The sequence below is a fragment of the Salvelinus sp. IW2-2015 genome, linkage group LG9 (genome assembly GCF_002910315.2).
Source record: "Salvelinus sp. IW2-2015 linkage group LG9, ASM291031v2, whole genome shotgun sequence".
NCBI classification, from domain to species: domain Eukaryota; kingdom Metazoa; phylum Chordata; class Actinopteri; order Salmoniformes; family Salmonidae; genus Salvelinus; species Salvelinus sp. IW2-2015.
The window spans coordinates 2,195,826-2,213,717 of NC_036849.1; the positions used below are offsets into that span (position 1 = coordinate 2,195,826).

Sequence of the window (17,892 nt, forward strand, 5' to 3'; positions counted from 1 at the left end):
TCGGCGAAAGCCAACATCATCCACGACAGAGAACGGTTGATTGTCAAGGGCAATGAATTCCATTATCTTGGCCTTTATGGATTTTGCCTTTGAGTTGTCTCGCTGAAATTATCTTACTCTTTCAAATGACTGCTCGACTTGAACTTGTTTAGTTGTTGGAAGTGTACGCTTAGTTTTTTAGTTTTTTGTGCTTTTGTTCTAAGTAGTCGCTGAACGTCTGGGGCTGAATCACTTTCAAATGAAACTTAAAGATAGATCCACACAGCAGACATTGTGGGCTAGGTTAGGAATGCTGTGTTGCACGTGTAGCGCTGTCTTTTTCGTGCCGTCATTACGTCATCTACCTACGTTATCTAGGTATGCACGTCAGCTTTGACATCGCCGTTAAACGACACATCAGGCCGATGTTAGCATTTTGTTAGCTAATATCGGCCGATTCCGATATGCTCACCGATATATCGCGCATCCCTAGTCACATCACACACACTTGCAATGTCTGTCACCCCACCCTGGCTTTCAGCCTCTGTCATGCTGTGGATGACTAAAGGAATATTATGCAGGGTGTGTTGATGTTGTGAGATTGTCTCGCTGTGTTTATTTTGTCTAGAATGGAGAATGAAAAACACGTCATTGCTCCCCTGAGGGGAAATGCAGACTCATGGGGATTCATCAGAACACTGATGACTAGGGGTTGTATTATTGTAATGTGTGCAGTAATATTTATCAGATGTTGTATTGTGACAGTATCTTTGTGTGTGTGTGTGTGTGTGTGTGTGTGTGTGTGTGTGTGTGTGTGTGTGTGTGTGTGTGTGTCAGGTTGTGGATGAGTCCTCTGTATTTACGGTTACCCAAGGGGAGTCCAGAGACAGCGGGGGAGTCTCCCACCCTTTTCAAGCGGGACCTCCTGGAGTACCTGGGGGCCTATCGTGCCCCCGAAATCACCGACTGGATCCAGAGGATCAGAGAGCATGACCTGTCTGAGACCAGGTGAGACGATGTTGATCGATGATCATGTTCAATTGGCATGACGCAGCTGAAAACATTTGACACATATTAGGTACTAGCGTGTCCATAATAACTCATTTTGGGGGGTTTTCCCACTTCATGCCAACTGAACTGGACCCATTTGAGATGTTGACAGCTCCTACCTCTCTTCTCCTCAGGGTGTATCTGATAGGTTCCACTCCAGGGAGGTACTTGGGCTCAGACATGGAGAGGTGGGGTCACCTGAGGTTGAGAAAAGTAAGAGTTCTTCTCTTGCTTCTATCTTATACATTCTCAGATGAAGTAGTTGTGGCATTTTTGAGTGCTCTATATCAGGGTTGGATGGCTGCATTTTGTTTTGTAGGCTTTTGTTCCAGCCCAGCACTAACGCGTGTGTTCCTCAGTTCTGACCCTGTCTCTGTGTCTCTCTCTTGTATAGCTGTTGCGCGACCACACGCGGCCCATCCCCGACGAAGAGAAGTGGCCTGTCGTTGGTCAGTTCTCCAGCATCGGCTCCATGGGGTTGGACAAGACCAAGTGGCTGGCAGGGGAGTTCCAGCGCACTCTGACCACCCTGGGCAAATCGTCTCTTCGCCCAGATCCCCCAATGCACTTGGTACGTTCTATAAATCACCCATATTGTACTAGTCCCCCTCTGTATATATTTTAGTTGGTACGTTCCAAAAACCTGCCACTGTAACTCTATCGTCTCTAACTGGCCACTCTAGAGAGGGTGGCAATCAGCACCGGCCCTGAATACACAAGGGTTTGACATTTGGTTAGTTATGTCAGTCACTGACTGTCACTCACAGTCACTCAATGACAGTGACTCAATTAGCCCATGTCAGCAAACATTTTTTAGATTGGTAAGTAAGTATAGCCAGCGATCTAAATCTTGTTATAATTATGGCCAAATTACCAACAGGACACGCAGGGCACGTGCCCAGGGGCCCTGACCTCCAGGGGGCCCCCATTTTAGATATTTTTTAGTCACTCTCACTCAGATATCCTATTAACATGGCATAAGTCATGGAAAAATGTGTAGAATTGTAGGAAATGAGCTTTTAAACTGCAAAAATGTCTCTACCCCATGGCAAAATGTGTAGAATTGCATGATGTTAGTTATAAAGTTTCAAAGTGTTCTTTCTGCCCTTTGGCAAAATGTGTAGAATTACAGAATTTGCCTTTAAACTGCAAAATGTTCTCCTCTGTTAAGCGGGGCGCCACTAAAATGTTTTGCCAGCGAGGTGGGGGCCAACCAAATATTGCTTAAGGCCCCCCAAAAGGCTAGAGCTGGCCCTGGTGGCATTCAATGATTTATATATACACTAGATGACTGATATTGGGCGCTGCTCCTTTCTTGTACTTGATTGATGAATTAAGGTCACTGATTAGTAAGGAACTCCCCTCACCTGGTTGTCTAGAGCTGTGTTTTGAATACCCATACAAACATACTGTATACTACATACTTAATGAGTATATACATATACTATGAGTTAATTTTAGTATACTGTAAACGAACAGTATCCTTTCAGTTGAGCGTACTAGCGCTTTGCTTGTCTACCGGAAGTTGATGCTGTTGCTATGCAACCTCTTGCTACCTTGTTAGCATAACATATTACTAGCTACACATTTTACGACTTCGGGTGTGGTCTTAAATTCAATCTGGAGTGCCAGAGTGTTGTCAAATTGTCAGTTTGTAAATTCAGAGCACACACTGGACACTCTGGCCGAGGAGTAGGGTTGACTCGAGCGTTCTGACCTTAGCTTGGACGCTTGACTGCTGCTCTAACTGGCTAACGTTGGCTAGCTTGCTAGCTACTTCCAGACACAAATGAGAGAACATGGTCACTCTGACCAATTTACTCACCCTAGCAGAGCTGATTAGGCTGTTTACATGTTATCCAGAGTGTGGTGACTAACTTTGCTGCTGGCATGAATTGAATTAGGCTTTTTTGCTGATGTTTACTGACACCAGCCGTATTCAACGAGGGTTGAGTGTTCGTAAATTCATCAGTTATTCTGCGCTCTGGTACACTCAAATGAGAGTGCTCTGAAATCGGAGCAGATAGCCAGAGAGAATTTACGAAAGCACCCGAAGTCCATTGAGAACACACAACGACTATACTACTTAGCTAAGCTAAGAATGACGGGAATAATCAAGTCAATTAAGATTGGGTAGTTAGCCTATAGTTAATATACTGGCAAGTTTGATGTATTAGTAGACAACTAACGTTAGGTAGCTAGCTAACATACCGGGACATATTGCTGTAATGATATGCGGTTCGTTATGATAGCATAGCTAATAAATTGTCAGCCAACATAACGTGTAATGTAACTTATTTGAAAAGTCATTACTTTATTACATTGCTCAACATTTTCTTAACATTTGTCACAAATTCATTGCTTTAACTAATTATATCTGCTCTCGTTGGACTTCGGCTGTATATATTCCGCCATTTTCTTCAAATCGCCCATTTCAAACCGCCCATTTTCTGAAGAATTGCATGATGGGCTCTAAAAGCACGGAAATAGTGCCTCTGCTTGTATTATTATTATTCTTAAAAGGTGCAGCTTTCCGACATTAATCACTTTTTATTCGAATAATTTGTCTTAATGCTTTTATGATATTTCAGTCAGTAGGATTAGGCTTTTGGCCGTCTGGTTCGCTATGGCAAGGAAGGATATATTTTCTGGTCTTGTATGCATAATTCCTGTCCTATAATGCTTTGCTCAGCTGTAACGTTTGTTCAAATTTCTCATTTGATTTTTTAAAATCTTGCTGTTCTCTCTCATTATTACCTTAGGCCTCCCATGTTTTGGGGTTTTTCAAAAACAACTTAACTTTCTGAGAGAGCCTAGAACCCTGTTAGATTAATTTGTTTGATCATGAAATAGCACGGCAGGAGAAATCTAGCCTGCATTAAACTGAAAGTGGCTTAATAGGCCAAGTCATGTTCATATAAAATGGAGAGAAAATAGAAAATCCCTTGCTTTGTGTAAATACAACATATTTATTAAAATGGGCTATAGGAATATAGGCAATTTACACAATGTCAGCCATACACTGCCCTGATGTGCACTGCGTCAGCACCACTGCTTAATCCAATTCTGATCAGAGTAATTATTAGATTTTGTTTTGTGATTTAAAACTGAAAGAGAAGACAGGATATAGACAGATATAGAAAGAGAAGACAGATAACTGAAATCTAAAGTCCTGCCATGTCAGCAATTTTCCCCCCCCGATTGGTACGGTAGTCTAGCGGCCAGCTATCTAAAATTATAGTAAGCATGGTCGATTTACCGACTGGGGGGGTGGGCACATTGATCATCAGATATCATATTAAAAACTGCAAACATTTGTCTCCACCCTATTGCAAAATGTGTAGAATTGCAGGAAATGATCTGTGATACTGTTCATTTTTCTCTCCGCCCCATGGCAAAATTAGTAGAAGTGTTTGTGTGGATGTGGATGTGGGTACGCAGACCCACGAGCCACCGCGGCCCCTCATGAAGAGTTCCGATTCATCAAAGTTGCCTATCCCTGCCTTCATATATACTTTTTAATTATATTATGTTAGCTAAATATAAAAATATTAAATATATTAAAATATTTTACTTAAAGTATAATTTTGAGATTACTAATGTTACTGTCCCCACTACAACAACCAAAAATACTTTAAATACATATAATTTTGTCCTTGAAACATTTTAATTGAAATACTGTATAATTCTATTCATTCCTATAGAGGACTGCTCCTACGGGGGAGTGACAAAATGGATTCAAAGCTTCTCAATGGCCAATACATAGTGTCAGCAATCCAGTCTTTATCTACATCATTGGTAGCAGTACAGTGCTTTAAAACCACACATGCAAATATTATTAAAGTTACTGTGTCCACTCAAGACTCGGGTGCCTTGAGTCACAAACCCGGATCCGGGATCCCCCCCATCAAAAAAGCTGACTAGCATAGCCTAGCCTAAAGCCACAGGGATATCATATAATAAAATGTTCATGAAATCACAAGTCCAAGACACCAAATGAAAGATACACATCTTGTGAATCCAGCCATAATTTCTGATTTTTTTAATGTTTTACAGGGAAGACACAATATGTATTTCTATTAGCTAACCACCATAGCAAAAGACACAACTTTTTTTTCTCCACCATTTTTTTCCTGCATAGGTAGCTATCACAATTTCGACCAAATAAAGATATAAATAGTCACTAACCAAGAAACAACTTCATCAGATGACAGTCTGATAACATATTTATTGTATAGCATATGTTTTGTTAGAAAAATGTGCATATTTCAGGTATAAATCACAGTTCTACATTGCAGCTGCAATCTGAAATAGCGCCGAAGCAGCCAGAATAATTACAGAGACCAACGTCAAATACCTAAATACTCATCATAAAACATTTCTGAAAAATACACAGCGTACAGCAAATGAAAGACCAACATCTTGTGAATCCAGCCAATATTTCAGATATTTTACGTGTTTTACAGCGAAAACACAATATAGCATTATATTAGCTTACCACAATAGCCAGAAACACAAGCCATTTACCAGCAGCAAAGGTTAGCGATCGTAACAAACCAGCAAAAGATATATAATTTTTGACTAACTTTCATAAACTTCATCAGATGACAGTCCTGTAACATCATATTACACAATGCATATAGGGTTTGTTCGAAAATGTGCATATGTAGCGGCACAAATCGTGGTTATACAATGTGATTAGTAGCCAAACTTCAAGMAATCTGTCCGGCGCCRTCTTGGAGAGGCACCTAATCTAATCAATAACTAATCGTAAACTTGACWAAAAAATACAGGTTGGACAGCAAATGAAAGATACATTAGTTCTTAATGCAACCGCTGTGTTAGATTTTTAAAATTAACGTTACTACGACATACAGCGTGCGTTACAGCGAGACCGCACCGAAATTAATGGCGGAATTATTGTTTAACATTTTTCAACATAAATACGAATTAACAACATAAAGACTTCTTACTATTTGTTTAGCTTCCATCAGAATCTTGGGCAAGGTGTCCTTTGTCCAGAACAATCGTCTTTTGGTTGAAAGATGTCCTCTTCTCCTGTAGAATTAGCAGCTAACGCTAGCCATGTGCCGGAGAGGTGTCCAACTCGCGATAACGCGTGACAAAGAAATTCCAGAAAATCGCAATAAACTGATATAAACTGCTATAAGTCGGTTTAAATTAACTACCTTATGAATTATTTACCTTTTCAGGACGCCATGCTGATGTCCCTCCTGCGTCAGGCCCCCCGTTGAAAAGGCCGGACCTTCCGTTCCAAGAGCTTTTATATTGCCCCAGATGGTGCAATCCACTCCATTCAAATTCTCACCGCTTACTGACATCTCGGGGAAGGCGTATGCAGTGCATGTAGCCCCATAGCTTACATGGGAATTTATAAACTGACCCTGGAACAGAGACCTCGATTTCAGAAATCTCACTTCCTGACAGGAAGTGTGCTGCAGAATGAGTTCTGTTTCACTCAGAGAAATAATTCAAACGGTTTTAGAAACTAGAGAGTGTTTTCTATCCAATAGTAATAATAATATGCATATTGTACGAGCAAGAATTGAGTACGAGGCAGTTTAATTTGGGAACGATATTTTACAAAGTTGAAACAGCACCCCCTATATTGACAAGAATTAAAAGAACAGCATTGTGCAAGAAGAGCACTCAACATACCTTAAACTTCTTAGGGATTCTTCTTTTTTCAATTGTCGCCTAAAATGACATATAAAATCTAACTGCCTGTAGCTCAGGTCCTGAAGCAAGGATATGCATATTCTTGGTACCATTTGAAAGGAAACACTTTGAAGTTTGGGAAATGTGAATTGAATGTAGGAGAATATAACACAATATAACTGGTAGAAGAAAATACAATGCAAGAAAAAATCTTGAAATGCAAGAGAAAGGTCCCAGTTCGAGCCATCACACTGGTTGTAATTCCGATGGTGTCCACAAGATGGCAGCCGTGTATGTGCAAAGTTTCAGACGGATAACTTGGAAGTATGAGCGAGCTACATGACATTTAGTGTGAAGTCACCCAGGTACATGTGGGCAAATCGTGAAGGAGACATTTGCATTCATATTACATTTTTCTGCAAGAATATCGTCAAATCTGCATACTTGGACTTTGATTTAGCTTTTTCAGTATTAATAGCCGTATTATAAGTTCAACATTTGCAAAACAACCAGTTTTCATAACTTCATAACTCTGAATATTCTTATTTTTGTCCAAAATGAAAAGGCATGCTGTCGCACAAGGTTAGTAGCTACATTTTACGACAGGGTTTCCGGATACTCCCGTGAAGCCCAGCTCATTGGCTATCTAGCCAGCTTCGTTTGACCCCGATTTGGTGCTTATTTGACAAAGTTAAAGTCGTTCAACTGAAGACCACCCGCGTCATCAGCGTGCCATGAAGGTGTCGCTCTCTGACCAAATTTGGTGTCCTATAGGATATACTACACCCCTAATGATATAGTGAAGTCTGGTTACGTTCTAGGATCTCTGAGGAATAAATACGAATGTGATTGACTGGTTGAAACAACGTTTAGGGTTAGATTTTCACAGATTCCTTTCTTTGCAAATTGAACGAGTGAAAAAACAAAATCAATCGTGCATGCTATATGGACCTTTTTTAGGATATGAAAAAGGATTTTATCTAACAAAATGACACTTCATGTTATCTCTGGGACCCTTTGGATGATAAATCAGAGCAAGATTTCAGAATGTAAGTACACATTTCACCTTCGGAGGTGAATTTATCAAACCTAATGGGGATGAAAAGTGTTTTGTTGTTAGGAGCTCTCAAACAATAGCACAGCATTTTTTGCAGTAATAGCTACTGTAAATTGGACAGTGCAGTTATATTAACAAGAATTTGAGCTTTCAGCCGATATAAGACACTTATATGTAACGACATTAGTTGTTTCTCTAAAATCTGTGATCGTGACACAAGGCGCTGCGTGATTTACAACTCTCCCGTCCTGATGGGACGCCTATCCCCGCAGCACTCAACCAACCAATGTCTGTCACTCGAATGCATGTTTTTTATGAGATCTTTGTATTTCTTTTCATTCCCTTTTTTTCCCTGCTAGTCAGAACTATAAAGTTATTTATTATGTGAGAGGATGACAATGCATCTAATTAGGAAGTGTTCTTTTATCATAGAGTAATGAATCTGCACCTGTGTGTCTCTCCTCTTTCTCTTCATATCCTGTCTTCTCTTTCTTTCCACTCTTTCTGTCCTCTCTCTCTTCATCTCTCCCTTCTACCGTAGTTTCCGAGTAGACAGTGTTTCAGAATTTGCGAGCAGTACAGAAAATATAGGTTTTGGAAAAAGTAAATGCAAAACATTAATGAATTCAAACGATCTGTTTACAGGTCTACAACAATTTGCAATTGTTTTTGTTGTTCAGAAACGGACCGATACAACAAATGTCACTGCAAAAGAAAACATTCTGCCTAAACCTTCAAAGGCATTTGATTAAGTTCACCATTGCTATATCCTTTAGATACTGTCTTGGCATAATTCCAATATTTCCAAAGTATACAGCTAATAAAGGTGTTATTGTCACCATAAAAGGTGAATGATGCATGTTTTTAAGGTGGCGTTATAATGCTCGTTCCCCAGCGCACCGTTTTACGACATGTCTGATTTATAACGGGAAACGTGTATGTCTGGCATGCACCAAGTTTATAAATCAAGATCTTTTTGTGGTGCGCAGTCTTTTCAGTAATGGTACATGTAGAAATTTAGTGTCAAATTAATGCAACCGTTTTTAAATGATGCATTCAGACGAGGTGTGTGTGTTAGAGAGGCCAGGGTGGAATCATTGGGATGTGTGGTTTTTGGGGTGCGCGTGCTGTATGTTTTGTCTCCTTGTTTGTGCAAGCTCGGGCACAATCTATGTGTGTGCGTTCGCCTGCGTGTGTGTGAGGATATTTCCCCTGTTGTCCAACCCACCACATTACCTGACAGAAATAGATCATCTTATTTCATCTCTATTCTATATATTGTTGTATACTAGTTATTATGCGACGCACAACAGTCCCAGTCTTCTAAACACGATAATGTAGGGACATGAAATTGAAAGCAAACAAGTGACTGCTGTAACCTACTTACTGCAAATGCATCAACAACACAATGTCCCATATCGTTATGCTCCTATTGTATGGTGTTGTATTGTAGCGTTCAGTAACATCAAATTATTCACGACCATGATTCGGAAATAACTGAAATGATAATGTAGGAACATTACCATTGTGTTATCAGGGTACGTCCAGTTTTATAATGTTGTTGTATACAATGCCTTCAGGAAGTATTCACACCCCTTGACTTTTTCTACATTTTGTTGTGTAAATTTTAAATTTGAGATTTTCTTTCACTGGCATACACACAATACCCCATAATGTCAAAGTGGAAGTGTTTATTATTTTTTACAAATGAATACAAAATGAAAAGCTGAAATGCTTTAAGTAGTTTTAAGTATTCAACCCGTTTGTTATGACAAGCTTAAATAAGTTCAGCAGTAGAAGTGGGCTTAAGTCACATAAGTTGCATGGATTCACTCTGTGCATAATAATAGTGTTTAACATGATTTTTGAATGACTACTTCATCTCTGTACCCCCCACATACAATTATCTGTAAGGTCCCTCAGTCGAGTAGTGAATTACAAACACAGATTCAACCACAAAGACCAGGGAGGTTATCCAATGGTATGCAAAGTAGTGCACCTATTGGTAGATGGGTAAAAATAAAAGCTAACATTTTAATATCCCTTTGAGCATGGTGAAGTTATTAACTACACTTTGGATGGTGTGTCATTACACCCAGTCACTACAAAGATACAGGCGTCCTTCCTAACTCAGTTGTCAGAGAGGAAGGAAACCACTCAGGGATTTCACCATGAGGCCAATGGTGACTTTAAACACTTAAATGGCTGTGATAGTAGAAAACAACTACAACAATATTTGTAGTTATTCCTAACCTAATTGGCAGAGTGAAAAGGAAGCCTGTACAGAATACACACATTCCAAAACATGCATTCTGTTTGCAATAAGGGAATAAGGAAACTGAAAATAATTTGGCAAAGAAGTTAACTTATGTCCTGAATACAGTGTTTGGGGCAAATCCAACACAACACTGAGTACCACTCTTCATATTTTCAAGCATGGTGGTGGCTGCATCATGTTAGGTATGCTTGTCATCGGCAAGAACTAGGGAGTTTTTATGATTAAAAGAAAGAAGTAGCTGAACAGGCTTAAAATCCTAGAGGAAAACCTGGTTGCCTGCTTTCCAACAGACACTGGGAGACAAATTCACCTTTCAGCAGAACAATAACCTAAACAAGTATAAACTTAGTTGCTTACCAAAACGACATTGAATGTCTTGAATGGCCTAGTCACAGTTTTGACTTAAATCGTCTTGGAGATCTATGGCAAGACTTGAAAATGGCTGTCTAGCAATGATAACAACCAATTTGACTGAGCTTGAAGAATTAAAAAAATTATAATGTGCAAATATTGTACAATCCAGGTGTGCAAAGCTCTTAGAGACTTACAAGAAGACTCAAAGCTGTAGTCGCTGCAAATGTGATTCTACATGTATTGACTCAGGGGATGAATACTTATTTAATGAAGATGTATTAGTGTTTTATTTTCATATCACTCAGCAAAAAAAGAAACGTCCCTTTTTCAGGACCCTGTCTTTCAAAGATGATTCGTAAAATCCAAATAACTTCACAGATCTTCATTGAAAAGGGTTTAAACCTGTTTCCCATGCTTGTTCAATGAACCATAAACATATTAATGAACATGCACTGTGGACGGTCGTTAAGGACACTAACAGCTTACAGACGGTAGGCAATTAAGGCACAGTTATGAAACTTGACACTAAGAGAGGCCATTCTAACTGATGAAAGAAAGATGCCCAGGGTCCCTGCTCATCTGCGTGGAACGTGCCTTAGGGCAATAAATTGCAATGTCCGTACTGTGAGACGCCTAAGACAGCGTTACAGGACGACAGCTATCGTCCTCGCAGTGGCAGACCACGTGTACACCACCTGCACAGGATCTGTACATTCGAACATACACATGCAGGATAAAGTATGAGATGGCATCCAACAACTGCCCGAGTTACACCAGGAACGCACAATCCCTCCATCAGTGCTCAGACTGTCCGCAAAAGGCTGAGAGAGGCTGGATCTGAGGGCTTGTAGGCTGTAAGGCAGGTCCTCACCAGAACATACCGGCAACAAGTTGCTATGGGCCACAACCCACCGTCGCTGGACCAGCCAGGACTGGCGAAAGTGCTCTTCTCTGACAGTTGCGGTTTTGTCTCACCAGGGGTGATGGTCGGATTCGTTTTATCGTCAAAGGAATGAGCGTTAACCGGCTTGTCCACTGTGAGCGGGATTGATTTGGAGGTGGAGTGTCCGTCATGGTCTGGGGGCGGTGTGTCACAGGATCATCGGACTGAGCTTGTCAATTGCAGGCAATCTCACGCTGTGTGTTACAGGGAAGACATCTCCTCCCTCATGTGGTCTCTTCCTGCAGGCTCATCTCGACATGACCTCCAGCATGACAATGCCACCAGCCATACTACTCGTTCTGTGCGTGATTTCCTGCAAGACACGGAATGTCAGTGTTTCTGGCATGGCCAGCGAAGAGCCAGATCTCAATCCCATTGAGCACGTCTGGGACCTGTTGGCTCGGAGGGTGAGGGCTAGGGCCATTCCCCCCAGAAATGATCGGGAACTTGCAGGTGCCTTGGTGGAAAAGTGGGGTAACATCTCACAGCAAGAACTGGCAAATCTGGTACAGTCCATGAGGAGGAGATGCACTGCAGTACTTAATGCAGCTGGTGGCCACACCAGATACTGACTGTTACTTTTGATTTTGACCCCCTCCTTTGTTCAGGGACACATTATTCCATTTCTGTTTGTCACATGTCTGTGGAACTTGTTCAGTTTATGTCTCTGTTGAATCTTATGTTCAAACAGATATTTACACATGTTAAGTTTGCTGAAAATAAACGAAGTTGACAGTGAGAGGACGGTTCTTTTTTGCTGAGTTCATACACTACCGTTCAAGAGTTTGGGGCCACTTAGAAATGTCCTTGTTTTTTAACAAAATCACTTTTTCTCCATTTAAAATAACATCAATTGATCAGACATACATTGTTAATGTTGTAAATGACTATTGTAGCTGTAAACGACTGATTTTGAATGGAATATCTACATAAACGTACAAAAGCCCATTAACAGCAACCATCACTCCTGTGTTCCAATGGCACGTTGTGTTAGCGAATCCAAGTTTATCATTTTAAAAAGCTAATTGATCATTAGAAAACCCTTTTGCAATTATGTTACCACAGCTGTAAACTGTTGTGCTGATTTAAATCAGCAATAAAACTGGCCTTTAGACTAGTTGAGTATCTGGAGCATCAGCATTTGTGGGTTCGATTTCAGGCTCAAAATGGCTCGAAACAAAGAACTTTCTTCTGAAACTCGTCTGTCTATTCTTGTTCTGAGAAATGAAGGCTATTCCATGCAAGAAATTGCCAAGAACCTGAAGATCTCGTACAACGCTGTGTACTACTCCCTTCATGGAACAGCGCAAACTGTCTCTAACCAGAATGTAAAGGGGAGTGGGAGACCTCAGTGCACAACTGAGCAAGAGGACAAGTACATTAGAGTATCTAGTTTGAGTAACAGACACCTCACAAGTCCTCAACTGGCAGCTTCATTAAATAGTACCCGCAAAACACCAGTCTCAACATCAACAGTGAGGAGGCAACTATATATATATATATATTTACACACACACACACACACACACACACACACACACACACACACACACACACACACACACACACACACACACACACACACACAGTCGTCGCCAAAAGTTTTGAGAATGACACAAATATTAATTTTCACTGGGATTAAGGTCTGGGGTATTGTGTGTATGCCAGTGAAAGTCGGAAGTTTACATACACCTTAGCCAAATACATTTAAACTCAGTTTTTCACAATTCCTGACATTTAATCCATCCTATTAAAAATGTCCCTGTTTTAGGTCAGTTAGGATCCCCACTTTACTTTAAGAATGTGAAATAATAATAGTGGAGAGAATGATTTATTTCAGCTTTTATTTCTTTCATCACATTCCCAGTGGGTCAGAAGTTTACATACACTBAATTAGTATTTGGTAGCATTGCCTTTAAATTGTTTAGCTTGAGTCAAATGTTTCGGGTAGCCTTCCACAAGCTTCCCACAATAAGTTGGGTRAATTTTGGCCCATTCCTCCTGACAGAGCTGGTGTAACTGAGTTAGGTTTGTAGGCCTCCTTGCTCACACACGCTTTTTGAGTACTGCCCACAGAATTTTCTATGAGATTGAGGTCAGGGCTTTGGGATCGCCACTCCAATACCTTGACTTTGTTGTCCTTAAGCTATTTTGCCACAACTTAGGAAGTATGCTTGGGGTCATTGTCCATTTGGAAGACCCATTTGCGACCAAGCTTTAACTTCCTGACTGATGTCTTGAGATGTTGATTCAATATATCCACATAATTTTCCATCCTCATGAAGTTATCTATTTTATGAAGTGCACCAGTCCCTCCTGCAGCAAAGCACCCCCACAACATGATGCTGCCACCCCCGTGCTTCACAGTTGGGATGGTGTTCTTCGGCTTGCAAGCCTCCCCCTTTTTCCTCCTAACATAATGGTGGTCATTATGGCCAAACAGTTCTATTTTTGTTTTATCAGACCAGAAGGCATTTCTCCAAAAAGTATGATCTTTGTCCCCATGTGCAGTATCAAACCGTAGTCTGGCTTTTTTATGGCGGTTTTGGAGCAGTGGCTTCTTCCTTGCTGAGCGGCCTTTCAGGTTATGTCGATATAGGACTCGTTTTACTGTGGCAAATGTCAGCTGAAAGTCATGGCTCCACACTGAATCTCACCCCCTGTGACTGTTTCTGACAGACGGATAGATAGACAGAGACATTTGGCCATCTAAGAATAGGCCTAGATAGACAGACCTAGCTAACTTGCTCTTTATTCCCTTGTGTGTCGTGGTGGATGTGTGTCGTGTGTGTGTGTGTGTGTGTGTGTTGTGTGTGTGTGTGTGTGTGTGTGTGTGTGTGTGTGTTGTGTGTGTGTGACGTGCGTGAGCATGCAAGCTCCTATGTGTCTGTGTGTGTGTGACTGTCTCTAACTGTGAGGTTTGTTGTGGAGAGACCCCCCCCCGCCCGCTCCCCCCGTTAACCAACAGGCTGTAATCATCTGGTCATACAGTCTGCTCTCTGTCAGGTGCTCATTAGTGAAGCTCAAAACATGGCTGCTTTGCGGGAGGATGATGAGGTTGTGGTCTGATTTGATTTACATGTGTGTTCCCCAGCCAGGTATTTGATACACGGTGTGTTAACATGTGTTCCATCTTCCACAGATCTACCCGTCAGTGGATGATGTGAGGACCAGTCTGGAGGGTTATCCAGGTACAGATTCAGCCACACTCAGACCTCGCAACACTAACTCACTTTCTCCTGTTCCTCTCCTCTTGTCTCAAAGTCAAAGCTTACAGTGGTGTTGTGAGTAAGCATTACTGTAGTTGTCAGAACCAGGTGCCGACAGGATTGTGGTCTTATGACATTGTTATGAATGCTATATGAAGGTTTCGCGAAGGCTTTAATGTGGTATTGTAGTTCTTGACAGCGTCATGGAAGATTTCTGATGTTATTATGAAAGCTTTATGACGTTGTTACGAATGAACTAACAGTGTAATTGTCATTCCAGCCGGTGGCTCTTTACCCTACAGCATCCAGACTGCTCAGAAACAACTCTGGCTCCACAGCTACTTCCAGTAAGTCGAACTACTCTACTCTGCCGTCCGCTATTACCACAGATAGAACAAGGCATTTCACCGGATGTACAGTACCAGTCAAAAGTTTGGACAGATCTACTCATTCAAGGGTTTTTCTTTATTTTGACTATTTTCTACAAATCATCGAAACTATGAAATAGCACACATGGAATCATGTAGTAACCAAAAAAGTAGCCACCCTTTGCCTTGATGACAGCTTTGCACACTCTTGCCATTCTTTCAACCAGCTTCATGAGGGATGCTTTTCCAAAGGAGTTCCCACTTATGCTGAGCATTTCTTGGCTGCTTTTCCTTCACTCTGTGGTCCAACTCATCCCAAACCATCTCAATTGGGTTGAGGTCGGGCGATTGTGGAGGCCAGGTCATCTAATGCAGCACCATCTCTCTCCTTCTTGGTCAAATAGCCCTTACACAGGAGGTGTATTTCGGGTCCTGTTGAAAAATAAAGGATAGTCCCACTAATCGCAAACCAGATGGGATGGCGTATCGCTGCAGAATGCTGTGGTAGCCAGGCTGGTTAAGTGTGCCTTGGATTCTAAATAAATCACTGACAGTATCACCAGCAAAGCACCATCACACCACCACCTCCATGCTTCACGGTGGGAACCACATATGCAGAGATCATCCGTTCACCTACTCTGCGTCATCACAAAGACACGGCAGACCCAGCATCTCAGACACCATAAACGTTGTTTTCAAAACTGTGTCAATCACTCAATATTGAGAGTTTAAATAAATGTCATACCCCCAGAAAACTAAGACCATCCTCATTTAAATTAACAGCAGCATACTCATTTTCATAACAGTATTTTTCCCACGACTGCATTTTGAAATGTTGTGGAATCAGAATGCATTTTTGCCTCCATCTAAATAGAGTGCACAGGGGAGGGAAGGGGAGTAGCTCGCTCGTCAGCGCAGCCAGCCCCGGCGAAACGGGCACTGTCATGGGCAGAGCAGGCACTTTCATGGCAGGAATCAATGCACTTTAATTTAGCGGTACTGTTTGACCATGGTGACCATTGTCAATTATGGTTTTAGCCGGCCAAAAAATAAGACGTTTTGAGTGAGTTGACCAGCTAGAATTTGAGACTCGCACAGACGTGACCAATTAAAAATCGAATTGCACAGCCAAGTCTGTCTGGAACCCTGGTGTAAGCTGATACTACAGTGTGTTCAGAAAGTATTCACACCCCTGGACTTTTTCCACATTTTGTTGTTTTACAGCCTGAATTTAAGAGATTTTGTGTCACTGCCGACACACAATACCCCATAATTATGTTTTTAGAAATGTTTCCCGATTTTATTAAAATAAATAAAAAATGTCTAAAGCTGAGTTGTCTCTAAATATTCAACCCCTTTGTTATGGCAAGCTTAAATAATTTCAGGAGTAAAAATGTGCTTAACAAGTCACATAATTAATAGCATGGATTCACTCTGTGCATAATAATAGTGTTTAACATGATTTTTTAATAACTACTTCATCTCTGTACCCCTCACATACAATTATCTGAAAGGTCCCTCAGTCGAGCAGTGAATTTCAAACACAGATTCAACCACAAAGACCAGGGAGGTTTTCCAATCCTTGTAAAGAAGGGTACCTATTGGTAGATGGGTAAACATTTTTAAAAAGCAGACTTTGAATATCCCTTTGAACATGGTGAAGTTATTAATTACAACTTTGGATGGTGTGTCAATACACCCAGTCACTACAAAGATACAGGCATCCTTCCTAACTCAGTTGTCAGAGAGGAAGGAAACCACTCAGGGATTTCACCATGAGGCCAATGGTGACTTTAAACACTTTAAAGGCTGTGATAGGAGAACTGAGGATGGGGGGTTTGGTATTGTGGGGAACTACAATTGTTACATTGTAGTTACTCCACAATACTAACCTAATTGAGAGTGAAAAGAAGGAAGCCTGTACAGAATAAATATATTCAAAAAAATGCATCCGGTTTGCAACAAGGCACTAAAGTAATACTTCAAAAAATATTTGTCCTGAATACAAATCCAATACAACACGTTACGGAGTACCACTCTCCATATTTTCAAGCATAGTGGTGGCTGCATCATGTTATGGGTATGTTTGTAATCATTGAGTACTGGGGAGTTTATCAGGATAAAAAAAACGGAATGGAGCGAAGCACAGGCAAAATTCTAATGGAAAACCTGGTTGTCTGCTTTCTACCAGACACTGGGAGAGGAGTCCACCTTTCAACAGGACAATAATCAAAAACACAAGGCCAAATCTACACTGACTTGCTTACCAAGAAGACAGTGAATGTTCATGATTGGCCTAGTTACAATTTTGCCTTAAATTTACTTGAAAATCTATGGCAAGACCTGAAAATGTTTGTCTCGCAATGATCAACAACCAATTTCACAGAGCTTGAAGACTTTTGAAAAGAATAAGGGGAAAATTTTGCACATTCCAGGTGTGGAAAGCGCTTAGAGACTTACCCAGAAAGACTCACAGCTGTAATCACTGCTGAAGGTGCTTGTACAAAGTATTGACTCGGGTGTGTGAATACTTATGTACATTTGATATTTCTGTTTCATTTTCAATAAATTAGGATACATTTCTAAAAACATGTTTTTACTTTGTCATTATGGGTTATTGTGTGTAGATGGGTGAGATTTGTATTTATTTAATCCATTTTGAATTTAGGCTTTAACTCAACAAAATGTGGACTATGTCACGGTATACATCTACCCAGAGCAAATTATGTACTTATATTTTTTTGTGTGTCTAGTCGCTGGCAAGCTGAGACGACGGGGAGGAGTCACGCCATGCCGCACATCAAGACCTACCTGAGGGCTTCGCCAGACTTCACACAACTAGCCTGGTTCCTTGTCACAAGGTTAGAGGCCTGCTTTTGCACGTGTGTGTATGTGAAAAGTCTCAAGAGTCCACAATATGACTTCAAACTCAAGACAGGCTGTTGCCTAGGAACACCCCTTACCAGCTGAACGGG

At 41.0% G+C, this 17,892-nt stretch overlaps 1 protein-coding gene across 1 annotated transcript in view; it reads left to right on the plus strand.

The window, feature by feature from the left end:
- Window positions 1-17,892, plus strand: part of tdp1 (tyrosyl-DNA phosphodiesterase 1) — a 76,863-nt gene that overhangs the window by 14,225 nt on the left and 44,746 nt on the right. The window contains exons 8-13 of the mRNA XM_023993931.2: window positions 817-987; window positions 1,164-1,242; window positions 1,424-1,600; window positions 14,483-14,531; window positions 14,830-14,896; window positions 17,671-17,778. Of these exons, the coding sequence (XP_023849699.1) occupies window positions 817-987; window positions 1,164-1,242; window positions 1,424-1,600; window positions 14,483-14,531; window positions 14,830-14,896; window positions 17,671-17,778 (651 nt within the window). The remainder of the gene's footprint in view (window positions 1-816; window positions 988-1,163; window positions 1,243-1,423; window positions 1,601-14,482; window positions 14,532-14,829; window positions 14,897-17,670; window positions 17,779-17,892) is intronic.